The 27,676-nt window shown below is 42.9% G+C and overlaps 1 protein-coding gene across 1 annotated transcript; it reads left to right on the top strand.

The window, feature by feature from the left end:
- Rnf212 (ring finger protein 212) lies at positions 1 to 27,676 on the top strand. Its single transcript, XM_055611755.1, has 12 exons — positions 1 to 179; positions 2,451 to 2,512; positions 5,857 to 5,931; positions 8,895 to 8,951; positions 10,061 to 10,119; positions 13,942 to 13,994; positions 14,103 to 14,154; positions 15,518 to 15,560; positions 17,195 to 17,258; positions 23,776 to 23,848; positions 25,911 to 26,074; positions 26,646 to 27,676. The coding sequence occupies exons 1-12, from the start codon at positions 71 to 73 to the stop codon at positions 26,756 to 26,758; spliced, it is 924 nt and encodes a 307-aa protein (XP_055467730.1). The 5' UTR covers positions 1 to 70; the 3' UTR covers positions 26,759 to 27,676.

Raw genomic sequence — 27,676 nt, 5'->3', positions numbered from 1 at the left:
GCTGCGCGGGGTCGCGGAGAAGTACGTCCCTACCTCAGCGGCCTCGCTGCTCTTGCGCGGGTGTCGCGTCATGGCCAGCTGGGTGTTCTGTAATCGCTGTTTCCAGCCGCCGCACAGGAAGTCGTCCTTCAGCCTGACCAGCTGCGGGCACGTGTTCTGTGACTCCTGCCTCCGCAAAGGTCCGCGCGGCCGGGCGAAGCTGGCCGGGGCTCGCGGCGTGGCTTCTCTCCCGTGGGCTGGGCGGGTCCGGGACCACCGAGCCCCCCCCGGGACTGGAGCAGGAGCTCCAGGAAGCCTGCTGGGCGCCTAGGCGTCTGGTGGGAAGCTGTCTTGCAGCGGCCAGTTCAGATGTGCTTGCTTTCTGTGGGGGGCGGACGGGGGAGAAGCATGGACACAGAAGCAGTGGGAAATGACCGGCCTGTTTAACTTACCTGGTAAAGAGACAGGTTCCACCCTCGGGAAATTCCTGGAGGCTTCGGATTCGTTTTGCTCCCCAGCCTTATCTTAATTCTCTAAAGTTTTACACATATATGTAGGGTGAGCATTCTTCACGTAGGTGCTGCGGTCATAGGAACTCTGCTACGTGCTCACACTCCTCTAACGTGAGTCGTTTCCAGATGTGTGACAAATGATGCTGCTGTGAAAACTCTGGCTACATGGTTGTGTGCAACCAGGGATAGCATTCCTGGGTTTCTGGTGTATACTCGAAGCTTGGTGAAAAGTAGTATGGAGTAAGAGAAATTCAGGAGAAGCTGTGTAGTGCTTGTGAGAAACAACCGGAACAAGATACCGTCCTGGGATCAGGAGAAGTGATGGGTTTGGGAAAAACTAGCTAGGTTTAACAGACTTGATTCAAGGAAGCAAGGAACTGAACCATACCATAAGTTATTTCATCCCCTACTCTAGAACATTTATGTTTTATGGCATTTGACTATTAAAACAATTTTCCACTTATGGGTACAACTACTAAAATACGGGTATGCACATTAAAGTAGGCCATATTGCTCTCCAAAGGGTATTGCCCATTTGGATCCCCCCTTTGATGTGCCCTCTTCACTTGTGTATCTTTCTTTAGTGGCCAGAGTTTTCTCGGCTCTTTTCTTTTTGCTGTTTGCTCATTCAGGTCCTCTCTTTTAGTGTAATATTTATTTTTAGTAAACAGCATATACTAAATATCAGCCATTTTGGCAGTGAGCTACAAGGGATTTCCTCTCCGTCCTCTGAATCTTTCCCAGTACAATGCTTGTCGTTTGTTTTTTGTTTTGTTTTGTCGTATTTGTTTTGTTTTGTTTTGTTTTTCAAGACAAACAAGCAGTAGCCCTGGCTGCCCTGGAACTTGCTTTGTAGACCAGGCTGGCCTCAAACTCATACAGCTCGCCTTTCCTCTGCCTTTGGAGCACTGGGATTAAAGCCGTGCTTTTCTGGTGCTGAAATTTTTGAACCATGAAGTTCAAAAATTCAAAGCAAGGCAAGATGGTGGTCAGTTACATGGGGAAGAGGATAATGAAATACAGACAGAATCTCTCTAAATCTTTAGCAAAGAACTAGAGCATGAACAGATGAATTACTTATGTGCTAGCAGGTAGACAGGCTTATAAGCCTTTCCTGCTTCAGCTGAGACCGGCTCTTAGGTAACAGGAACACAGTGGTGATGCAAAGGAAACCTTGAGTGGTATTCCAGAGGCTTGAAGCCTGGACAGCTAGCAAGATCCTGTCTCAAAAGGATTTATTTCTGAGACAAGATATCTATGCCATTAGCCGGGCACGGTGGAGCACGCCTTTAATCCCAACACTTTGGAGACAGAGGCAGATGGGTCTCTGAGTTTAGGGCCAGCCTGGTTTACAAAGCAAGTTCCAGGACAAATAGGGCTACACGCAGAGAAACCCTGTCTCAAAAAACCAAAAAAAAAAAAAAAAAAAAAAAAAAAAAAAAAAAAAAAAAAAAAAAAGATATCTATGCAGTCTTGGCTGTTCTGGAGCTCATTGTGTAGACCAGAAACTCACAGAGGCTCCTTCTGCCTCTCTGCACCTCTCCACACCTCCACCTCGGCCTCCCAAGTGCTAGGATTAAAGGTATGTCCTACCATGCCCAGCCTCAAAAAAAAAATTTTTTTAAGGGCTCGTGCTAACATTTAATAGTAGAACACAGTGTGTGTGAGGCCCTGCATGAAAAACACACACACAAGCATGCTTGAGTGCACTGGGTGAGGAGAGAGAAAGAAAGGGTGCCGCTGCAAAAATCTAAATTAATATGTTGAAAATGATGGAGCACTGTTTGGGGGCCACACTTACAAAGCAGGAAAAACAATTTGTACAGTTTCACTGAATACACAGCTTTATCACATAAGAATGAAAACTAATACTGTATTCTAATTCAAGGGTTTATGTTCATATATATTTCACAGCACTGGTCAGTATAATGTAGTTAAACATTTTCCTTTCTCTGATAGGTAAAAAGGATGAATGCCTAATCTGTCAAGTTCCTTGTCATACAGTTTTACTTTCGAAACATGTAAGTTGAGATCTCTAGAATTTGAATAGTCATCATAATATTATTTCCTCTTATTTTGAGTTTAATTTCTTAATAACTGATATCTAAATTTTTTATTCATTTTGCTAGATTAACTAAGACTTGTGAATAATAAAGCATAGTAGAATTTGGTTTGCTGTTAGCTCTGTGTTTTGGTTTTATTGTTGATTGGTTTTGGTAAATTGATGTTTGTTTATATTTTTTTTATATTTGTTTAGTTTTGCTAAGCAAAATGCACTTGTCACGTGTCACTAAGTACAAGATCCTTCTGCCTTAGCCTACTGACTGCTGACATTATAGACATGAGCTTCCATACCAGTCAGGATTTTGTTTTAAAACCTCTTTATACTTTCCTTCTTAGCCATAGATTGTCCTTATTCACAGTTTATTGGATTGTGCTATGTTCTTAGAAATGAAAATGAGTTAGATTTACTTAGTACAACACTGACTTCCTGTTTGGGCAAGTTTGAGTTTTCATAAAAGTCATAATGAATAATTAAGAGGGTCATTCATAATGTAAGTTAAAGTCAGTTATTTGTTCCATTGGCTTAAACCAGTGCCTTTAGTTCTATGTATAAAATATGTCAGTGCATTTTCTTAATTAGTAACTGATATGGGAGAGCACAACTCCTGGGCTAGTGGTCCTGGGTTGTATAAGAAAGCAGGTGGACCACAAGAGAAGAGAAAGAAGAGGAAGAGAAAGGAAGTGGCCGTGAGGACTGTCCTGATGGAGCAGAAGCAGCCCAGGCAGGACCAGTATGGCAAGTAATTTGAGGTGTATGGGTGGGAAGTAGCCAGATTAGCATAGAGGGTTAGAATAGATCAGTATCTGCCCAGTTACAGAGCCTAACGCTTATTAACAAATCTAATAGCCCCCTGCCTCATTACTTGGGAGCTAGAAGGGGTGAATAGAAAAAGCCCCCAAAATTTATCTTATCATTACAGGGCATGGTATCAACACGCAGGAGGCTGAGGCAGGAAGATTGCTGTGGGTTCAACATCAGTTTGTAAAAATGTATTATGTCACTGACTTGCAAAAGGATCTATTCTTCAAGAATATTTGCATGTGCAGTGGTGTCCTAGTTTGGGTTTTATTGTTGTGAAAAGACACAAGACCAAGGCCAACATTTAATTGGGGCTGGCTTACAGTTTCAAAGGTTTAGTCCATTATCATCATGGCAGGAAGCATGGCAACATGCAGGCAGACATGGTTCTGGTAGCCAAGAGTTCTACATTTTGCTCCAAAGGCAGCCAGGAGACTGGATTCCACACTGGGCAAAGCTTGAGCATAGGAGGCCTCAAAATTCACCCCCACAGTAACACACTTCCTCCCATATGGCCTCACTTGATAGTGCCCCTCCCCCAAGCATTCAAACACCACAATCTGTGGGGGCCAAACCTATTCAAACCATCACAAGTAGTGTCTGCAGTCATTGGCAGGAGCTCCTGTGTGGTGCTGTGTACAAATGCTGACTACAGCAACTACCCTTGTCTCTCTTAACTTCATGGCCAAGGCTTTAGTATTTAGTATACTAAATACTTTTAATATTACTTTTAGTATTTATTATACTATTTAGTATATAGTGTGTATATACTAGTTTGCTAAAGGTGTTTTTAAACTCACAAATGGTATATAATCAATATGACTATATTGATTACTTTTCTGTAACTTGATTATTTTCTGTTTTATCATATTTTGTTTGTGTGGTGGAGAATACATTTGCTTTTTTAAAAAAGATGTGTCTGAATGAGGTATGTGCACATGAGTGCTGTGCCTACAGAGGCCAGTAATAATTGGATTCCTTGGAACTGGAGTTACAGGTAGTTGTGAACTGCCGGATATGGGATCTAGAAACCACTGAGCCATCTCCTTGACCCCTTCATTTACTTTTAAAACTAAAAACTCATATAAGATTCCAGGAATAATGACATGCTACAGATAGGTGCAACTTGCTGTTATTTCATTTGGGATTTTTTGTACCCGTGTTCATATACAAGCTGAAGTTGAAAGTTTCCTTTCCTGTATTACATATTTGAGTTTGAAAAACCATAGTTAAGAGCTTCATAGGAGGTCTTAGAATAGGGAGTAGTAGAACATGCCTTTAATTCCAGCACTTGAGAGGCAGAGACTAGGCCAACCTGGTCTCCATAGCAATTCCAGACCAGCCTGTGTGTGTGTTTGTGTAAGTTTATTGTAATGAACTCACAAATATAAACACCACACAGCTAAATTAACATAGTCACTCAAATTCTTGCTCAGTCCCAAACTCTATACAACTCAATGAATTTTCTGCACAGTTAAAATTCTGCAACCACGGAGCTTCACTTAGAGTTTTACACTTTCGGCATCAGTTACATCTTTATGTATGTACCTGTTTGTGGTGACAAAACAGGTCTATAAAGCCTATAATGGTGTTCTTTTTTAGTTTAGTCTAGTTTACTCATTTTTTTTGAGTTTTTGAGACAATGTCTCTATGTAGTCTGAACTGCCCTGGAACTTGATACTCAGGAGGCTTCAAAGCCTCTGTCTCCCAGTGCCGAGATTCAGGTCATGTGCCACCCCCACTGATCTTTACCCTAATTCTAAGAGCGGCTATTATGAGGTTTTTGTTTTGTTTTGTCTTGTTGTTTTTATTGACTTTCCTTGCCAGATGTTCATTGAGTAATATGAACTGGCATTTCCAGAAAGCTAATTTTTGGCTCTGTTGATCTCACATGAACATAGCTACACACAGATACATGCATAATTAAAATAAAAACAAAATCCTTTTTTTTAAGATTCATCTAATTTGAGATATTCCTGACAATGTAAGGACTTGAGGTAGTTTTAGTCCATTAACCTTTCACCATCCTTTTCCTCCTCAGATAGAATATTGTCTCCTACTTTGTGCTAAATTGACAACACAACACTACCACACATGGCTAATGCTTGGTTGGATTTTTCCACACTTCCTCTTCTCTTGCTCTTTTCTGCCTTCCAAACTCTGTGGTCTGTCAATGATCATTTCCTACCCATAGGGAATTCCTTTATTTTTGCTTTTAATATTGATCTGTTGGTGACAAATCCTCTTGGTTTTTGTTTGTCTGAAAAAAAAAAAGTCACCTTTTTATCTTCATTTTGAAACACATTTTCACTGGATATAGAGGGTCATGTCATCCAGCGGTGCTCAGTAGCTGCTAATGGTCTGCTTAGAGGTGTAATCACCTTCACAGGGGTGAATGTCTGTTTGACATTAACATTAACACAGGGGTTAATGTAGCTCTTGAATGACAATTTTTAATCTAGTAGCCAGAAGTTTCTACCTAGTAATTTGCTTCCTCTTCAGACTAACTCCAATATCCAGGCATTCTTTCTGGGCATAGATGGTCTGTGTAAGAAGTATTCCCAGGAGACCTCTCAGGTGAGTTACGGCCTTGAGGCTTGAGTTGGTGATGCCCAGAGCACATTACTTCAGAGACTCTGTGATGTAAGTGTTCTGAAGGCCAGTCTCTTGCAGAGGTGAGTATGAAAATGTCTTCTGCCTCTCTGAGCTTTTTTTTTTTTTTCCTATCTTACTTGTAAAAATATTTGACCATAAAGGTTTCAGTGCTGTCTTTTGTCTGATCTGTGTTGTTATTTGTGCTTTGGTATGACATTGAGACACATGTGAGCTCAGTTTAGCTTAGCTCTAGCCTCCTTTAGACATTATTCTTCCACAGATATCAGCTATATACCTGAGAATCTCAGTTGGAAGACCAGTTTCTACCCAGGTGGAGCTCTGTTAAGTTCAAAGCAGTAGATTTCTTCTTGAAACTATCCTTTGTGGGTGTCACCCATGGACGCACATCCCTGCTTTGTTCCTGCTCGAGTACGCGTAGTTCTATGGATCCTTTTCCTTGCATTTGTGACAGTTGCCTCTGTTTCTTCCTACCCTTCTCCCTGTTGGCACACTTGCTATAGGCTGCGGCCTGCAGTGAACCACACTCTCACTTGCTAGCATCCTGTGTCACTGTCCCCTGACAATATGCTGAGTCCAAGGTTCCATGTCATCTGACTTGTTTCCCTGGATAACCTGCAACATACTGATCTTCAGGGGAAGCCCTCCTTCTCTGCCGCTCATCCCATCCTCCTCTCCTCTTTCTTAGCTGTGCTGCTTTTGGCTTTGAATGGGCCTGGTCCAGCATAGGGCTTTCCCAGCCTTGGGGTTAGCCTTTTTCTGCTATCTCAATCCAAGATTGAGGACTTGTAATTCCTTTGTGCTCGTGTTTTCTCTCTCTCTCTCTCTCTCTCTCTCTCTCTCTCTCTCTCTCTGGGTGTGTGTGTGTGTGTGTGTGTGTGTGTGTCATTATTTGTAAGCTAGCATAGAAATTGCTATACAGCTCAGGCTTGTTTTAAACCTCATAATTCTGCTACCTCATCCCTTCCAGGTGCTGGGGTACAGTTCTATGCCACTATTCCCAGTTTTCACAGTCCTTTTTTACTTTGTTTTACTAATGAAGTCTTCTCTGTGAGGCCACTGTTACCACTCTAGTCTCTAGAATGCCGCCCCTGCTGGAGCACACACCAGAAAAACTCCTAGACAGCCTGAGATTACAAACCTGAGAAAGTCCAGGCAGGCAGAAGACTCAGGAGACTTGGGATCTAGCTTGCTCTCATTATCACAAGAGGCTCTCTGGACAGGACTAGTCTCATCTATAGTGAAAACTAAACTCTCTAAGAAGCCTTAGCCCATCACTATGATGAAAATCTGGGTTCCAGTGCTACTTTCCATTTGACTCTTATTCTTGGGGCAGCTGTGTCTGCCAAACTAGCAGCTGTGAAGACTGGACAGAGTCCTCCATGGGCCTACAAGCTGCTCTTACCAAGGTTCTTATATAAAAATCACCATGCGTGACAAGGGTAACATTCCTTATTAACAGGCCTTGCCAGGTTCCAGTGTCCACTCCACTGGGAGCCCACACCCTGATTGGTTCTACATAAATGTAGATCTCTGAGGGAGTGGCTTAGCATATGAAGTTTCTTTCCTGTTACCAGTGTAGGATGTACTGAGGAAGAAGGCAGGAGAGAGGCAGCTGGCAGATCTCTAGTTGCTAACAGCAACTGGGAACATCAGTCTACTGCCAGGATAATTCCCAGCTCCACCTGGCCCCTAGGTCAAATCTAGGACATGTATAATGCTGTGTGCCTTACATAGATCTGAAGGAGAAACTGAAGGGGAAGCAAGTCCCCCAAATACAGCCTTGCCCTGTTCAGGCATGCCTTCAGCAGACTTCCACAGTCAGGGAGGGCGGTTATCACTAAGTCTCTCCCGTGAATGTTAGAAGCTGGAAGATCAGGACTGTCACTTCAGGCAAGGAGGGGGTTCATTGAGAGGGGCTTTGAGGGGCAAGAGCTGTTTGCATAGTTGAGGAAGGTGCTCAAGGATATTAACTGTTACTTCAGTGAAGATTCCTACAGGGATAGCCTCAAAGGAGTCTATACTTACCTGTGTGAGCAGGAATGATACATAGGAACTATGTGGTGAGTGAAGAGCGCCTTTGTGTCTGTGCTGTTACCTAGAGGGATATATGGAACCTTAAAATATTACTTACCTATACTCACCCTGGACCCATGGACCCAGCACTGAGTCATGGCAGAATTAGATGAAGGAGTGACAGTTTAGTATTTCAGCTAAGTTGACACCATTTTTTTCAAACCATATATCAGCTTTCTTTGAGTGAGCCTCAGATCACTTCTCACTTGTTCACATTGCTATTCTCAGAAGCGCAATTCAAATTATGTAGGGTACGTGAGGTTTCCTGTGATTGTGAAGACAGGGATGGTGCTGGATTCAGAAATAGCTGGATCTAGCAATCTGTACAAGGCTACTTTGGTTATCTGCCAGCTCTAGCCACTATAATGGGCTTCCTTATTTCTACTCTTTCTACCTCTCTAACCCTGTTGTAATCCGTGTATTAGAGTCACTCACTGGACAGCAAGTTTTCAGATAATCACTACCATCAGAATGGGCCTATGTGTTTTATTGTACCACAAGATACGCACACTACTGGAGCATCTTAAACAGAAAGGCTGCTAGGAAGACAAATAGCCTTATTGTTTAGAGTTCATATTGGATACGCCCATCTGCCCTTGATTTGACAGCCTTCAGGCATTCTGCCCTTCCTGGAACATCTAGGCTATGTGTCACTGTGGTCAGATATTAGCCACCAGCACACCCAGGGAATCTGACTGTCCCTGTGGGAGGAAATGCAAGTCCACTAGGGAAGTGCATGGAAAACAGTCCATGCTGAAACCCACATTTAAAGCTCCTTCCAGCCTTCTACTTCCACAAAAAACTTGCCATGACCCTGTGCCCTCGATGGCTGAAATATGTTGTCTTCTCAGATTTCAGAATTCCAAGAAAAACACAGGAGGAGATTAGTGGCTTTCTATCGAGAAAAGGTAAATGGAAGCAAGCTCTTGCTTCTGTAATTGTTTGATTTTGAAATTTCAGTATCATAATATTCTTTCTCCCCATCCCCTTTCCAATGTCTCACTGTGTAGACTAGACTGGCCTCAAACTCATAGGGATCTACCTCCCTCTGCCTCCTGAGTGCTGAAATTAAAGGCATGTGCCACTATGCCCAACTTTAAGTCCAGGCTGAATAGGGTTCACTAGCACCTGTGAGGTTTATTTTCCTTTGCATTTCTAGTTGAGGAGGTGGTTACTTCGTATTACCATCAGTCTGTTTGCCTGACCTGCCAAGACGCCTCTCTGCTCTGGGCAGCCTATGCAGAGCTATCTACTCTGGCCACTTGATCTCCCTCAGCTAGACTGGCCCATTCTAGGGCCTCAGGACCATGAGAGCAGTACAGAGGCTTCTCTGCTCATCCTTCTTGTTTGTTTTTTTTTTTAACCTTTAAAAAAAAACTCCAAAGGTTATGTAATAAAAGAAGTGCAAAGGCTAGCTATAAAGTCACAGAGTTCTGAGAACCTGCTGTCAAGTTTAGAAGGCATTTCTCAGTCCATTGCCTTGGTACATAGATGGTACAGGCCGACAGGGTCCACGGGCTCTGTGCATAGTTCACTGGTCTCACTGTGTTAGCCACTGCTCTACCGACAGCCCTCTAGCTGCCCAGAATCCAGCCTAGAGGCTTCTTTCCTCTAGTCAAGTCTTGGTTACACATTTGGTGTATATGACCTTCTTAAACCTCTCAGCAAATGAAAGATTTTGCCCTGTGACAAGGCCAGATCTAAATCCTGACATGTTGTAGACTACATTCTAAAATCTCTTGTGTGGAGGAGGATATGTCTCAGACTTGGCGTCAGAATCTCTGAGGAGCACTTAGCAGAGCTTAGATGCTCTGGGCTGCTACTGGCTACCTCAGATCCACTGCCTTGTGGAGACAGAGCTGGGTGTCTCTAGAGCTCTAACCTGGCTGAACTCTACAAAGGTTCTGATGAGCCAGTCTTGCGGCAATGTCACATTTCAGAAATGTACAAACCAAGTATGTCCTCTGAACTGCCTCTTGGAATAGTAGTCTAATAATGGAGTCATATTTATATTCAGATTTCTCAGTTGGAGGAGTCCCTCAGAAAGTCAGTGCTACAAATCAAGCAACTACAAAGGTAAGAATATTCGCCTCATGGGAACAGTCAGCTAGCTCCATGTCTCTAAGCAGACAAAAACAGGTAAAGAAATGAAGGGTCTCCATAGAGGCTTCCAGATGATGCCTGAGGCATTGGAAGGGACCAGAAGTGACAGTGACCATAAGGCAGGTGGTGGCTGCCTGCAGTCTCTTCTGTGCATGACAGAGCAGGCCAGCTATGGAGGGTGAGTTTGGCATGGCATGTGTACTTCAAGGTGCTTCCATTGAGTGAGTCCATTGTATTAGTTACTTTTCTCATTTCTGTGACAAGAGCAACTTGAGGAAGAAAAGGTTTCTTTTGTCTCACAATTTGAGGGTACAGAAGTGAGTTATGGTGGGAGAAGCATATTAACAGTACCTTGAGGTGGCTGGTCGTATCATGTCTGCATTCGGAAAGCGGAGAAAGACGAGTGCTGGTGCTCAGCTTTCTTTCTAGTCAGCCTAAGACCTCAGCCAATGAAGTAGTGTTACCCAAATTTAGGGTGGGCCTTCCTACCTCATTCAATTCAGCCTGTAAATTCTCTCATAGACATGCCGAGGTTTGTTTCCTATGATATTACAGATTCTGTAAAGTTATAATATTAGTTATCATGTCTATCCTTTGTCAACCTTTCATACCTAAACATTTCATTTTAAAGCCATAATTTTCTACCGTGACCATTTGATAATACAAAATACTGTCCAACTTTAAAAGCCCACATAATCTTTAACAGTTCCAACACTGTTCAAAAGCATAAACGTAGAGTTTATGAGACATCATTCTTGTCTTAAGATTCTATAAAATAAAAAAACAAGTTATGTACTTATAGCAGACAATTAAACATTTGTATTCCAGAAGGAAATAATGAGGGCAAAGCAAAGAAGGACAAACCAGTACTCAGAAAGGAAAACAAATTGTGTTGGTCCATGTCCACTGTCTATGGTTCCTGTTAAAATCACCTCAGCTCGGAAGGACTTGGGTAGCCCATCACTCCAATGCACAAAGCTCTTTTGGGATGGCTCTGCTCCATGCCTACAGCTTTCTGTGCTGATATACCATGATCCTGGCATCTCCAGTATTCTGGGGTTTCCACTGGGTTTCAGCAGTAATCCCCTGGCATATCCCCTCTGGTCTCCCTGCATGGGATGCAACCATACCACATTGCTTGGTCTCGGTGGCTTTCTGTAATCTTAAAACAAGCCTCCATGATTTCCTTGCATCTTTTATTCCTTAGAACCAACACCTCATGGACAAGGCTGCCAAATTATGCTGCCAGCTTGAGCCTGGTCCCTTGGACCATAGTTGTATCAGCCTCTGTTTACCTTCCTGGCCGATCCTAAGGAGACTTCCCTTTCAAAATAATTTGGCTTTTCATATAATGGAGCCTTTGATGACTTGAGTCTTGCCTTAGAGCTCTTGTCCGACTTTCCCAGTGCGGAACTTGAGCTTTCTCTTTAATGATACTAATCTATTTAACAATTATAGCTGCTTTCTCATAACTCACCTTGTCTGTCTATAACTTTAAACTACTTCCTTTTCCTGCTAAGGGGAATTTCATTTATTTATTTATTTATTTATTTATTTATTTATTTATTTATTTATTTATTTATTTATTTATTCCGTTCTTATTCTTACTCCTGTAGACCTGAGTAAGAGGTAAGAGCAGTGATCAGTAACCACGGCACAGCCTGAGAGCTGTTCTATCTTAACATTTACTCCACAAACAAATTAGTCTATTTTTTTTTAATTCAGCCTTACTGAAGTTCTCAGAAACATGAGTAGAATACAGCCACTTTTTGGCCTTTCCTCCTCTGAAACCTCATGAGCTGAACTTCTACTGTCTACATTTCTGTCAGCATTTTATTCTTCCAATCTCCAACCAGACTTGCCCATTAAATTCTGCTTATGGTACTCTAAGAATTTTCTAACTCTAAGTTCTAGACTCTTCCACATTCTCTTTGCAAGTTGGTTTCAAAGGCTTAAGAACCACACAATCAGCTTTATCACAGCAACAGTCCCACTTCCCAGTACCAATTTTTTTATATTATTTTTCTCACGGCTGTGACAAAAGCATATAGTACTTAACGAAATGGGTTCATTTTTACTCACATTTTGAAGTGGCAGTCCTTCCGGGTGTGGAAGGCGTGGAGGTGGTATCAATGAGGTCATAATTGCTTCTGCAGTAGGGAAACCCATTAAATCCTGGTGGCCACCTTGCTTTCTCCTTTTTGTTTAGTCTAAGACCCTCTTAGCACATTGGATGGTACCACACCCATTTTCAGAATAAGTTGTCCCAACTCAATTAACCCAGTCTAGCTCACTAACATGTGAAAGGTTTAGGTGACTCTAAATCCTGTCAAGTTGGCAATTAAGATGAACCACACAGCCATGCATCATAGCACATCCTAAAGTGCTACAAAATATCTGGAAAATAACAAGCATTAAAATTCTCATTTCTTGCCTGTGTTAGTCAATGCCTCAATAATACTGCAGTTGTAAAACTGTGTTTGCATTTAATGTCCATGAAATATGGAATCCATAGCATACCATAGCTTAGCTAACACAGTGATAAAAAGACATGGTGCATGTTTTGTTCAGTTGTGGTTGTGTTTTTCTGAGATAATGGTACGATTTCCTGTGAGGCTTTTATATGTGGAATGTGTTCACTTTGATGTTCCTCACTGGTTACCTGAGTGTGTGGACACCTATTGGCCTGACCAGCCAAGTACCTGAAGGCATGGCCATCTTGGGAATATGACTGGGAGGCAGGTATTAGTATCTGTCATAGGTCTTGACCAAGCTCTTCTTTGTCTCCATCTTTAAGAAAATGACCTCTTTCCTCTATCCTTATTTTCAAAAACTGAAGAGCTGGAGATATGGCTCAGCAGTTAGGAGTATTTGCTGCTGTTTCAGTGGGCCATAGTTTGGTTCCCAACATCCATATCAGGTGGTATATGACTGTCTGTAACTCTTGTTGTGTGAAATCCAGTAGTGCCCTCTTCAGGCCTCTATGGGCAACTAAGAGGCACCATTTTTTAATCCAGAAATTCATGTGAATGAAACATGTCGACTGCTTTGTGCTCAGAAGCTTCTGTTTGAGGGAGGGCAGTAATATGTGGTTATGGTAAATGGTACTAGATGAGAGAAATGAACACTGTGGAGGGCTCTAGAAAGTGGCCTTAGAACAGAGGTCCAAATCGCAGTTGTTGAGGAATGTCTATTCTTAGCTTACTTGGTCTGACTGGACTGTTGCAAGCAGAGACTATCTTAACATTTAGAACAATGCGTAGGCCGCAGTATCTCATCTGCTTTGTTCTTACATGTCTTGTAAGTTTGTAGAAACAAAAATGCTTTGCCCTACATTCACAGAAACATTCCGTATCTACAAGGTGAGGCCAGGCAGATGGGGCCCAGGATCTGTCCTACTGTGAACAGATATCTTAGCATTCAGCATATACTGAGCGGGTGTCACAGAGTTCCATGACTTTGCTGGGGAAAAATACATTTACTTGTCGCCATTACTCCTGTTAGCTGTAAAACTGAATGAGTTAGTATCTCTTCTTGTCACAATTGAATTTCATACAATTAAAACATAGCTTGCCAATGGCTCGTTATAATACTTGTAAGCAAGAAGTGTTAGTGATGTACTTGTGGCCAGTGTTGGTGTTACTTTGCTTTCTAGTTGGGAAGGAATAAAGCAGTAGGCCAAGAGGATATGTAGAGATTCATACAGTTAACTATTTCCAAGCCTTATTTATACTTTGGGGTGAATGAGAGAGAAATCAATATTATTAAGTAATCTAATACCTTTACTCTATTTAGTATGAGGTCATCACAACAAGCAGCTTTCAGCACAATTAAAAATTCAGTTTCAGGTAAGTGAAATAATATCATAAAGGAAAATGCAAAGATACCTGCTGCTGATCTACAAAAAGTAGGCACTAACATAAAGACTTTTTTTTTTTTTATCATTTTTCCTTTAGCAAAGCCAAATGGATTTCTCTTGCTGCCACCAAACTCTTCACTCCCTGACAGGTGTGTGGGCCAGGTGGGATTGTGTAAATATTTGTGAAAATTGAATAACTCATAGTCATATTTATGGATGCATCTACATTTCTTTTCCTATCTTGTTCTCGTTCCAAATTGCCATATCACATCCATTAACTAAGAGCCAGGTAGAATGTCCTGCTACCCTGGATACTTAGCTTGTATTAGTGTAAAGCTCAGGTCCCAAAGTCAGGACTTAGATCCTCACTGGACGATCATAGTACTTCATGCTTGCAGCCACAGCAATTAGTTGAGTATGATCATTTATCTGTGAGCCTCCCAGAAAGCCCTACCCTACCCAAAAGTGAAGGATGGGTATAAAGGTATGGTCCTTCCACCTCATGTACCACTCTACTCTGAGAACCCAACCTTGTGTCTCTGGGTCCTTTGGGGAAAACTCTTCCTCAGGAAGCTCTGGCTGCTCCTTGGAAGGAGCATTATACCATTATAGCCTTAAGACCTGATTTGGGAAGGCAGTCTCCATCCTTGGTCCTCATGAGTCAGGAATGAAGAGTTAGGCATAAGGAGAAAATCATCATAGGCCCATAGCTTTAATGGGCCCAGGGTATTCTATGAACATGTTTTTCTGTGAGTTTACTTGATGGGTCTGCAGCAAGCAGGTGTGAGTTCCAAGAGACTACCCTGTGATTGGGAAATGCTCACTGTAGCACATCTGGGCTTACTTGTGGGGTGTGGAGTCATAGGCCAGTTGTCCAGACTGTCCCTAGCTGATACATAGGGAGTTTACACAAAGAGAATACTGTGTGGAGTAGATATTGGATGAAGACACTGAAGACAAGAGGAAGTAAGAGTCTGGAAAGTGATGTGGTGACAGCCTGTCCAGGAAACCTAAATGTAAGTATTTGTTCGAGCAGCTGTATATGTAGGCTGAGCTATTGAGCCGTCCTGGGACTCCTGCTAGAGTAGTCAAGAAAGGGTGTTTCTTTGCTCTGAGGTCATTACCGTCAGGTAGCCAGGCTAGGGGAGCACCAAACTGAAAATAAATGACTAATGAATGCTGTAATGTGTGATCCATGTTAACAGCAGTAAGTGAATGTTCCTGTTCTTAGGGGTCTAGTCAGTGGGACTAGGTAGGAGTTGAAGAACTAAGAGACAGACTCGGGGAAGGAACCACTGTAGCTCTGCTCTGGAGAAGTCATGCCTAATTTACAGTTAGCAAGCAGCCAGTAGAGGTATAGGAGGTAGCAGACCTATGACTAACCACTCCCTCACAACCCCATGGAAGGGCTGGGAAAGTTACTCTTTGACCTACTACACGCAAGGATGTTTCTACTGGTGTTTTTAATATAGTAAACTTTCAGCTTCATTAGTATGTTTTACTGTTTTACAGAATAGAGTCAATGGAAATTGACCTGACTCCTCCAGCAAGAAAGGTAAGTGTGCCTGGGCTACCACATTGCTCAAGGCAAATGGTGGTCTCTAGCAGAGCTTCTCACTATGTTGAGAGCGGAGTGAATGAGTGAGTTGTGATTAGAAACAAGAACATTCTCTTCTGTCCTCATGGCCAGGCCTATGGCAAGGGCAACAGGGTGCCATAATTGTTGAGCAAAAGTGGCCTGGCTCATAGCACTGTGCTTTACCTGCCCTTGACCATAATCTAAAAAAAAAAAAAAGAAATATTGCTTATTATAAACTGAACCTTATCAGCCCATAAAAATAAGTGGGCCAGAAATGAGAGGCCTATAAAACAAAAACATACTGTCAATTGGAGAGAAACAAATTCCAAAACCTAGGAATACAACGTGAGGGTCAGCTTCCCAGTTCAGGCAAAACTGAATTCTGTGCATGCCATATTGTTCAAGCATGAGGCTTTGGAGATGATTCACAAGGCTGGAGCGTTACCACGTGGGATGTAACCAATAGGATGGAATAAAGGAGGGAGACTGCATGTACTCAATGACACTGTTTCTTTGGTGTGGTACATTATTGTGAGTTGCTGCACGGACCTCCCGGCTAGCACTGTTATAAGTGCGTTGTAAGTGAGGATCAATTTCTTAATAGCCATCCAAGGTAGATGCCAATGTGTGGACTTATTAATCAAAGTCATGTCCACTTCTAAGGGAGTCTCCTGAGTCTGCCTATAATGGAATCTAGATTCCAGGGTAAATAGACAGGGAATGAGAAGTTATTCATGCCTTGAGGAGGAGATACAAAGATACACTGAATCTCTGCTCAGCTTACTTCTTGCACATGCTCACTTCCTCCAGTGTATACCCTCTCTATGCTGGGTGCCTTCCCAATCCCCTGCTCCGCACCTCAGGCCCCCCAGAAATTCACAGATCCCTGCCACATATCTCAGCTTCCTGGAGGCCAGACACCTGCTTTCCCCTCTCTAAAGGCCTTGTTTCAGGGTTGTGCATGTATTTGTGATTCTCCACATCCTGTATTAATAGTAAAGAAGAAATCTTTTTTTTCTGTCAGGTCATTCAGCTTCAGGTTTCCTTAGCACCCAAGCAGTTGGGATGAGTTAGCGATACTGAAGATAACAGGATCAGATGATACCATACAGCTAGAAAAATCAGAATTCAGTGAGTAAAACTCTAAACTTAGGTATCAGGCTACACATTGGCAGACATCTGGAAATGGGGCAGAGAGTAAACATTTTAACCTTTTAAAGGCAGAAGGTCTTTTCTGTGTCAAGCAAGTGACATTACCTGTGCTCCTAGTGTCTCTGGGGAATGTCAACCTAAGCAGAAGTCAGCCAGGCAGCTCCAACCAAGATCATTCAGGATATTACTTATCTTTTCCTTTCCTTATATTTCTAAAGGAACTTAGTGGGGTCCTGAATCATTTACTGTTTCGAGGCCTGCGAGAGCAGAGGTGATTCCTCTGCCCTGCCCTGCTCTGTCTCGGCCTATAGGGCTATCATCCAGTGAACAGGTGGTTTTGTTAGAGGTGACAGGACTGCAGAGCTAGAGCCCTAGGACATGGGTCCAGATGAACAGAACTGGGCTCTGAAAAATGGCAGTTTGGAAACTTCACTGGCTGTTTTCTTTTGCGTATATAGCCTGAGATGGCAGCAGGCCCTTCAAGAATCTCTCTGATTAGTCCACCTCAGGATGGTCGGATGGGTAAGTAAAAGTTCCTGTGATCTTCAAGTGCGGGATCAACTGAGCACAGCATAACAAGTTACAATAAGACTAGGCACAAACCCTCATATCAAGGCTAGACAAGGCAACCCAGTGGGAAGAAAAGGGTCCCAAGAGCATGCAAAAGAGTCAGAGACACCATCTTCTCCCACTGTTAGGAGTCCCACAAGAACCTAGCTCAGACCCAATGCTTTGTGATTGTTGTTTCAGTCTCTGTAGTTCCCTGCTTAGTAGATTCTGTGGGCAGTGTTCTCATGGTGTTCTCAACCCCTCTGCCTCTTGTAGCCCTAGTGTTCTACTAGTGTTTGGCTGTGGGTCTCTGCATCTGCTCCCATCAGTTCCTGGATAATGCCTCTCATGAAAATTGGACTGGGCACCAGTCTATGTGTTTAGCAGAATGCCATTAGGAATCATTTCATTCATTCATTCATTCATTTTGGCCAGTCATGTTTGTTTCTATCCTAGGTCTCTGGGCTATCCAACCTCTGATTCCTGGCCATCCATCCAGTGTCAGGTGTGAGCTCCCTCTCAGGACATGGTCCTCAAGTTGAAGCAGTCATTGGTTGGCCGTTCCCACAAGTTCTGAGTTACCATTGCCCCAGCACATTTTTTTCTTTAATTAAATTAATTACTTAATTTTTATTCACTTTACATCCTGATCACAGCTCCCCTCCCTCCTCTCCTTTCAGTCCCACCCTCATATCCCCTCCCCAATGTCCCAATTCCCTTATCCTCAGAGAAAGGAGGACCCCCATGGGGACCAATCCACCCTGGCACACCAGGTCACAGCAGGTCTCATACTGAGGCGAGACAAGGCAGCCTAGCTTTGGGAAAGTGATCCAAAGGCAGGCCACAGAGTCAGAGACAGCCCCTTCTCCAGTTGTTAGGGAACCCACATGATGACCAAGCTGCACATCTGCTACATATGTGTAGGAGGCCTAGGTCCAGCCCATTTATGGTCTTTGATTGGTGGTTCAGTCTCTGTGAGCCCCCATGTGCTCAGGGTAGTCTCCTCTGTAGGTCTTCTTGTGGGGTCTTTAACCCCTCCAGGTCCCTCAATCCTTCCTTCCACTCTTCCATAAGACTCCCTGAGTTCTGCCTATCGTTTGGCTGTGGGACTCTGCATCTGTTTCCATCAGAGGATGGGTGAAGCCTCTCAGAAGACAGTTATGCTAGGCTCCTGTCTGCAAGCATAGCAGAGTGTCATTAATAGTGTCAGAAGTTAGCTGTCTCCATGGGGTGGGCCTCAAGTTGGGCCAGTCATTGGTTAGCCATTTCCTCTGTCTCTGCTCCATCTTTTTTCCTGCAGTACTTGTAGGCAGAGCAAATTTGGAGTCAGAGGTTTTATGGGTGGGTTAGTGTCCTGCTCCCTCCACTGAAAGTCCTGCCTGGCTACAGGAAGTGGTAGAATTGTCCCCCAATTCTAGGAGTCTCAGCTAGGGTCACTCCCATAGACTCCCAGGAGCCTCCCCCCATCCCAGAGATCACACATACACTGATTTCTGTTCTTTCTTCAGTCTCCTATTCTCTTCCATTTGGCTCATAGAAATAGTTATAATAATGACTGCTGGGGGGAAGAGACAATCGATCCCTGATTGGAAAGCATCATTATGTAACCTTATGGGGTAATGGATGTATATTACTATTACTATTCCACATGACATTTAGGTTTTACATTTATACAGGAATGCATATCGCTACAGTTTCTCTGCTGAGTGCTTCAAAATATGGGTGTTGTCAGATGCAATACTTCAATAAAAAGAAGTCTGTATTTTCAGAGCATCACTAAATACTACAGAGAATGGCCTGGCATCTATCCACTCTAATGCACAGTCATTTCTCATGATCTAATGATCAAGGTCACTTTGTTTTTTAGGATTGGGTGAGGTTCTCCTGAAATGTAAGATAAAACATTTCTTCTTTTTGAAAGTAATTTGAAAGTTGGGGACACAGCATGCATCTCAGGGAAGCTAGGCAGGAAATTAGGGGTAGGAAAGGGATCTAGCCTGGATGGTACTGATGCAGCAGACCAGGATTTCAGGTCAGAGGTTTTATGGCCAGGTTGGTGTTTAGTCCCACTGCTGGAAGCCTTGACTGATTATAGAGATTGGCCAGCTCAGACTTTGTATCCCCTGAGTCTTTGCCGGGATCATGTAGATTTCAGGGAATTTCCTCTACACCAGGTTTGACATCACCCTCCAGATGTCCCCCAATTTCAGTCATCCCTCCCTCCAGCCTTACCGTCCACCTCACCCCCCACCTGATCTTTCCTCTTCACATTCCCACCTGTGCTGGTCCCCTTGAAAAATCTGTTCTCTTTTTCCTTCCCAGGGAGATTCAGGGTCCCCCATTGAGCCCTCCTTGTTACTTAGCCTTTCTGGGTCTGTGGATTGTAGCATTATTATTCTTATTTAACAGCTAATGTACACTTCTAAGTGAGTAAATACCATGTTTGAATTTCTAGGTCTAGCTTACTTCACTTGGGATGATTTTTTTTTTCTAGTTCTATCCATTTGCCTGAAAATTACATGATGCCACTGTTTTAAACAGCTGAATAATACTCCATTGCTTATATGTGCCACATTTTCTTTATCCGTTCTTTCATTGAGAGATATCTAGGTTGTTTTCAGTGTCTGGCTATTATGAAAAAAAAGCTGTTCTAAACAAAGCAAGGAGGTGTCCTTGTGATTGGATGGAGCATCATTTGGGTATATGCCCAAGAGTAGTATAACTGGGTCTTGAGGTAGATCAATTCCTAATTTTCTGAGAAACCAAAAAATTGATTTTCATAGTGGCTGTACAAGTTTCCACTCCTACCAGCAACAGAGGAGTGTCCCCCTTGCTCCACATCCTTGCCAGCATGAGCTGTCACCTGTATTTTTGATTGTAGCCATTATGACTGGTGTAAGATGGAGCATTTCTCTCTAAGAAGTAAAGTGTAGAAAAGCGAATAGCAGCAGCAATGTGAACCATTGCACAACCTAGCGGTCCAAGTGTTATCTCTGTCCATGGGCTTCTATTTATATTCTCAGAGTCCACACAAGGCTGTTTCTTCAGCTGGCAAAAAGTCATGCCCTTTGCACGAGACAGCGTCCAGGCCTGTTTTCAGCTGACCACGATCATGTGCCCTCTCACAAGTTTGTTTTCAGCTGAGGATGAACTGAAAACATTTCCACATCCCACATTTGAAACCAAACAAAAAACTTAAAAGAAACCAAAACTGTCACTACATCCCTTTTATCCCTAATCTCTCCAAGACTTATCATGACGGGGTATTGGATTTTGTCAAAGGCTTTTTCAGCATCTAATGAGGTAATCATATTTTTTTTTTCTTTCAGTTTGTGTATATGGTGGGTTACATTGACTGATTTTTATGTGTTGAGCCTTCCGGGCATCTCTGGAATGAAGCCTACTTCATCATAGTAGATAATCCTTTTGATGTGTTTTTGGACTTTGTTTGCAAGTATTTTATTGAGTATTTTTATATCCATGTTTATGAGGAAAATTGGTCTGTTGAATCTTAGTGTAATTTGGTTATTAGGGTGAGTATGACCTCAAAAAACGAATTGGCAATGTTCCTTCTCTTTTTATTTTGTGAAGTAATTTGAGGACTGTTGGCATTAGTCTGATACAATTCTGCACTAAAACTCTAGTTCTAGGCTTTTTTAATTGGAAGACTTTGTAAAGATTTATTTATTATGTATACAGTGTCTGTATGCATGCCATAAGAGGTCACCAGATCTCATCAAAGATGGTTACGTTGTTGCTGGGAATTCAACTCAGGACCTTTGGAAGAGCAGCTAGTGCTCTTAACCACTGAGCCCCTAGTTGGGAGGCTTTTAATTACTACTTCTGTTTCCTTGGGGGTTACAAGTCTATTTAAATTATTTATCTGATATTGATTTAACTTTGTAAGTTGTATATATCTATCAAGAAAATTATCCATTTCTTTTAGATTTTCCAATTTTGTGGAATATAGGTTTTTAAGGTATGACCTAAAAAGTCTTTGGATTTCCTTGATGTCTATTGTTATGACCACCTTCTCATTTCTGATTTTGTTGATTTGGATATTTAGTTAGTTTGGATAATGGCTGTCTATCTTGTTGATTTTCTCAAAGAACCAATTCTTTTGTTTCACTGATTCTTTGTATTGTTCTCTTTGTTTTTGTTTTCTTCACTTCAGCCCTTAGTTTGATTAAATCCTGCCCTCTGCTCCTTTTTGTTCTAGAGCTTTCAGGTGTGCTGTTAGGTTGCTAGTATGAGATCTCTCCAATTTCATTAGTCTATGAACTTTTCTCTTGGCACCACTTTCATTGTGTCCCATAAGGTTGGGTATATAGTGTATTAATTTTCATTGGATTTTGGGAAGTCTTTAACCTCTTTCTTTATCCCTGCCTTTCACCAGTAGTCGTCCGGTAGGGAGTTGTTCTGTTTCCCTGAGTTTGTAGGCTTTCTGTTGTATATGCTGTTGCTGAGGTCCAGCCTTAATCCATGGTGGTCTGATAGGATGCAGGGGGTTAGCTCAGTTTTCTTGTACCTGGTGAGACTTGCTTTATGATTGAGTATGTGGTTAGTTTTGGAGAATGTTCCATGAGGTGCTGAGAAGGTGTGTTCTTTTGTGTTCTGCAGATAGCTGTTAAGTCTGTTTGGTTTATAACATCCCTTAGCTCCAGCATTTCTGTTTAATTTTTGTCTGGATGACTAGTCTGTTGATGATAAGTATTAAAGTCTCCCACTATCAATGTGTGAGGGTTGGTGTGGGATTTAAGCTTTAGTAAGTAGTGTTTCCTTGACAGATGTTAAAAATTGAGAAATCAACTTGGTGGAGTTTTCCTTTGATGAGCATGAAGTGTCCTTCCCCATCTCTTTTGATTAATTTTGGTTTGAAATTTATTTTGTTAGATATTAGAATGGCTACCCCAGCTTGTTTCTTAGACCCATTTGCTTGTAAAAAAATTTATCTTTGATACTGAGGTGTGTTTCTTGGACTATTCAGGGCTTGCTGTAGGAGGATAACTGGGCTCTGGTGATGACATCTTTTTTTGGCTGTTGTTAATTGTGTTCTTGCACTGGCCTCTAGACATCTGGGTTTGGGGTGATGATAGGTCTAAGTTTGTCCTTTTTGAATGAGTGTTTTGTTCCATGGTTTCTGTTTCCTTTCTGGTCTTCTGTCTAGAGTGGCCTGTGGTTGAGGGTCTACACGTAACTTGGGGGCTGGAGTTCTGGCAGCTGACAGATGTGGCCTCTGGTCCAGCTGGGGATCCTCTGTTTGAGTTGGTGGGGAGGGGTTGGGCAGGCACTGAATGGGAACAGTCCACAAGCTGGCCTACCTGGAGCTCTAGTGGTCAGCATGGCATCCAGCCAAGCAGGGGTCCTCCACCAAAGCTGCGGGATGGGATACTGTGACAAGGAGGGGCAGTAGGGAGTAGGCTGAGCAGGCACTGAGGGAATGGAGGCAGTCCACGGGAGGCAGGGGCAGGGCTCACCTAGCAGTTGGTGTGGCTTCTGGTGGAACAGGGAGCTTCCACCACTGAAGTTGCTCCAGCAAAAAATCAGATTGTCAGACTGGCATAAAAATTCTGCCTGCATTCTGTCTATAAGAAATATACTCAATTCAAAGACACAAATATGTGAAGGAAAACATACAGAGAGAGCAGAAATCATGCCAATACCAGCTAGAAAGGAACTAGAGTGATTTTTATTCATAGTTAGACAAAGTAAATTTTAAAATAACAATATTTCTTGTAACAAAGAGACATTTTATGTTGCCAAATATAATAGGAAGATAATACAATTACTGTGTATAGATAACAAACTCAAACATATGATAAATTAAAGGATAGCCCAACAAGTATAATTATATAGTATTTTAATATTCTATTCCCCATAGTTAATGAACCACTGACTGTATAATTGCTAAGAAATTTAGCCAACTTGACTTATTTTTAAAAAGCATATACAGACATCACCTGACAATAGCAGAGTGTACATTCTTTTTAAGTGCAAATGGGGCATTCTCCTGCAGGTGCTTTCCAGACCTATATATGTGGCTATCCAGGACTCACTAAGCAGCTGTTTACCACAGGCACGTATGTCTGGCCCTTCCTGACTAACCTGTGACCAGCAGAGCAGATACCATGGCTCAGAAGCAACTTTATGAGGCTGAAGCTCAGCTGGCCTAGTTGGTTCTGGTCCCAGCTACTGAAGTCAAGCTGCCAATGTATTTGAATTGTTCACATTTTGTCCAAGTTGAAAGGGCGTAAGTGAGAAGATAGAACACAAGACACATGTCCTTCTATGGCACCAGGAAGGATTTGGGGTGCTTGAATGGCCATAGTCACACTCAGCTGCCTGAAGTTAAAAGATGACCTGTGGGTGCATCTAGCACCTGATCCTGGGCTCACATATAGTCATGGCCTCACCTTCAGAGAAGCAGCAGCTGGCTGTGATCCGATTGTTACACACTAACCCTATACAGTGAGCTTTATTCCCTCCACAGGCAGCGTCTCCTGCCGGGGAACCCAGCATCTCAGCTTGACACCCAGCCATGCAAACATGACAAAGGCTATCAGGTAGGTCCCCACAGGACAAACCATAAACCAAACGAAACAGCCAGTGTTGAAGCTGACAGGTTGCCTCTTAATCCTTTATGTCCATGTTTGGAGAAGGTTGTATTATATGTTGCACTTTATAGTTTGAGTTTTTGAATGCAAGGTATGACTCAGTGGCCTCAAAAAGAACTACTGAATGGCTGCACAATAGCTCCTTAAAAAGAGTAGGCGAGGGTCACAGATGTTTCCTGTAAAAGCCAAAAGGTAAATAAACTTGGTTTTCATGCAGCTCTTCAGCTTTGCCTTTGTATGAGAAGTAGGCGGAGTAGAAACTAGCAGGGCTGACTGTGTCCCCACAAAACGCTTGACAGAAGCAGAAACAGGCTGGCCTGGCCCATGGCTGTGGTGTACCAACTCTAAAGGCATAGCTTTCACTTGGTAACACCTTTCTCCATGGACAGGTAGGCAACTCACAGGGTCTCTCACACACATTCTAAGCACTCAAAGGCCAGTCTCCAGAAGGCAAGCCCTCTTCCCTCAGCTTCTTTCTAGGCCCTTGAGCATCCTACAATGCCATGATTGAGTGTGCATTTTACTGCTCACCTCCAGCTAACTCGGCTGCAGTAAGCACATGGCCTGGTCCATGTGGCCATGTCTGCCCCTTGGGTCTGGGGTCATTTGCATCTGTCTGTTGGTTGATGTACTTGAAGTTTTTGCCTACCCTGAGGACTTCACCACTCCCTCCTTGGTGCTGGCTTCTCCTGAATCACCACCCTTACCTCATTCTCTACTGATTCTTGTATCCCCTGGTTGGTAGAGTATTGTGTTGTGACTGCAACCCCAGCACCCATTCTCTGGCTCCTCTGGACTGTGGTTATGCACACAGGACAACTATATTGCTGAGTATCCAGGCTGTGTTTGAATCAGCTGTGGTAAGATAGCAACAGAGTTGGTTATCTAGAGATTGGTGCAGAAAGGGCAGGGGAAAGTGAGCATGAGCTTGTGCTGTGTTTTCTGGAGAAGGCAAAAAGTATTAATGGTTTGTTCTGAATAACTCTGTGGATTCTGGGCTCACTGGCAGTCCCTACTCATCCAGAATGCACCGGCAAGAAAAAAGTTGGAATGTGTGATTTTGAAAAAGGAAGATAGGGCTGTAGGCAAGTAGGTTTGCCTGTAAGAAATGTGCTGTTCATGAATTACAGAAATTAGCTGCCCCAGGGTGAGCAGTGCCCCCCAAAACTCCCAAGATTCCAGGGTGTCCAAAAACCATAAAATCTACAAAAAGTAGAGATTAACAAAGAAGGGGAATCCAGTCAGCTAATGATAACACCATGCTGAGTACAGCCTGTGAGCTGAGTCTGGGCAGCACACATGAGTCAAAACTCATCTTTCTGGAGGCCATAATCAAACACGTTGTCTGGACAAGCTTGCCAAGGAAGTTCCGGAACCTTCAGAATGCTGAGAATGGAACTTGGAGGAGCCCTTGGTGACTAAAGGATGAGCAGAGGAGGAACTACAGGGTGGCCTAAAGAGGCAAGACCAACACTGAGGAGACAGATGCAGGTGGATCTCTGAGTTTGAGTCCAGCCTGGTCTACAAAGCAAGTCCAGTACAACCAAGACTACACAGAGAAACCCTGTCTCAAAATAAAATAAAATAAAATAAAACTACCTAGAATTGCTGGAAAGGTTTGGGGAAGCTGAAGTAAGGTGGTTTCCAGAAACAAATAGATAAAAGCTGAAGCTAGCTATGGTGACAGAACAGATCATGAGATTATAAAGATCCTGGCTCCCTTTGTTCCTATTCAGCTCCTCATTGTCACTGACTCTAGAGAAAGGGCAGATGCCTCTTGACTTGGTCAGTACCTGTACATCAAGGCTCTAGAGTAGTTGACAGAACAAAGGAAGCCTCCTGACAGGTCCTGTTGAGCATCTTCTCAGCCTAGAGCAGACGTCATTCATCCTGAGTACTCAGAACGTGTTTTTCAACAGATGGCCTTTAAGGCCACACATAGTTGGTGCTTGGATGACCAAGTTACCTGAGCTATGAAGAACGTTTGTGACTTTGTTTAATTTATTGTTAGAGTCCCACCGTTGCAGAAGCCCTACAATGAAGCGTCTCCAGCTCCAGTATCACAGCTGTCCAGCAGAGCAGCACAAGGGCCTTCCCCCAGCCCTAGCAGTTCTTGGGCTGGACCGCCCCGGCAGCCCATCAGCATCTCAGGGCTGATGCAGAGGCAGTGTGCAGGCAAGTGCTTAGCTGGCTTTTTGACACCACGCCTTCTCTCAGAAGAGTGCGTACATGAGATGGCTGTGTAGACACACGTGGTGAGGGCAAACACAGAGCCTCACACTTCTGTCAGGGCCGGGCCCTGTCTCCATGACAGCGCTTTACATTAATCAGCAGAATCTGAAAAAGCTAAACTGACATGAAAATTTTAAAAACACATATTTAATCCAGTGAACTCTATTTTTTTACAGCTTATTTTCTTTCTCTTTTCTTTTTTTAATTGTGTGTGTGTGTGTGTGTGTGTGTTTTATTTTTGAGATTTTTGTTATTGTTTGATTGTTTCTTGAGACAGAGTTTTTCTGTGTTAACAGCCAGGGCTGTCCTGGAACTCACTCTGTAGATCAGGCTGGTCTCGAACTCACAGAGACCCACCTTCCTTTGCCTCCTGGGATTAAAGACATGTGCCACTATGTCTGGCTCCAGCTTAACTTTCTTACTTGATATTTACATTTTTGTTTTCTTCAGCAGTATATAATTAGGAAGTCATTCAAAGCTCTCATCTTTTTATATCTCTTACTACTTCCTACAGGGTCAGCATCTCCTGCGGGGATGGACAGTGAGAAGAGGAGTCCATTTTTACCCTCCACACCCACAAATCTACGCTCTATAGCCAGCCCCTGGCATGTGTGCATTCATCGTTAAATATCACTGAACAGTTCATTCTAGAGAGATGCTGTAACTAAATAAAGTAGCTGTCTGGAAAAATAGCTGTCTGGATAGCCTTGTAGAATTTTTTGGCAGTTGTATTCTTCCTGACACTATAAAACTCTCCTAAATGTGTGTGTGGAGGCAAAGTGAGCAGCCCCCTGAAGCTCACTGTCAGGGATCCCCAGATGCACCTCTCTGGGATTCAGGTCTGCCAGGCTTGTGCCCACAGCATAATGTATGTACACAGCCTCACCTCTGCTGTCCCAGAAGGGCTATGTGACCCAGGCATGGCTGTCCCATAGGAGTGTACTTGGTCCCAGAAGTAACATACCTGTTGAAGTTGCATCCATTCCCAGGATTTTTTTGTAAAAATATTTTTATAAATTCTTTGTGAATTTTATGCAATATATTTGATCATATTCACCACTTATTCTTCTCCTTTAAAATTATTTACATTATTTTACTTTGTGTATGTGTAAGAGAGAAAATCCATACATGTAGGGGAGTGGGCTCTACCAAGTCCAGAAGAGGGCATTAGATCCCTTGGACCTGGAGTTATAGATGTTTATGAGTCACCTAAATCTGAACTCCAGTTCTCCAGTTCTTTTTCTTGATATTTGGTGTCGTTGAAGGAGAGGGGTAATTGGTTTTCCTGAGACAGGGTCCCTCCCATAGCCCTGGCTATCCTGAAACTCACTATGTAGACCAGGCTGGCCTGGAGCTCATAGAGATCTTCCTGCCTCTTCCTCCCTAATGCTGATATTAGGCGTGTGTCACTATGTCCAGCTAGCAAGCACTCTTAATCACTGAGCTATCTCTACATCTCAAATTCCCAGAAGTTTATAAAATATTATAAAATCCATATGTATGATGCGTTTTTCTGTCATATAATAAATATGTGATTACTGAATG

The sequence above is a fragment of the Psammomys obesus genome, unplaced genomic scaffold, assembly GCF_907164565.1.
Source record: "Psammomys obesus unplaced genomic scaffold, mPsaObe1.curated_primary_1811, whole genome shotgun sequence".
NCBI lineage: Eukaryota > Metazoa > Chordata > Mammalia > Rodentia > Muridae > Psammomys > Psammomys obesus.
The sequence above is the reverse complement of the archived record's forward strand: the minus strand, read 5'-3'. Positions and strand labels throughout refer to the sequence as shown.

Bases quoted from the DNA above. Each gene is read 5' to 3' on its own strand.
- Rnf212 (XM_055611755.1), top strand. From the start codon at position 71: ATGGCCAGCTGGGTGTTCTGTAATCGCTGTTTCCAGCCGCCGCACAGG. The intron at 15,561-17,194 runs GTAAGTGTGCCT...TTGCGTATATAG, and splicing joins TGACTCCTCCAGCAAGAAAG to CCTGAGATGGCAGCAGGCCC. The intron at 26,075-26,645 runs GCAAGTGCTTAG...TACTTCCTACAG, and splicing joins GATGCAGAGGCAGTGTGCAG to GGTCAGCATCTCCTGCGGGG.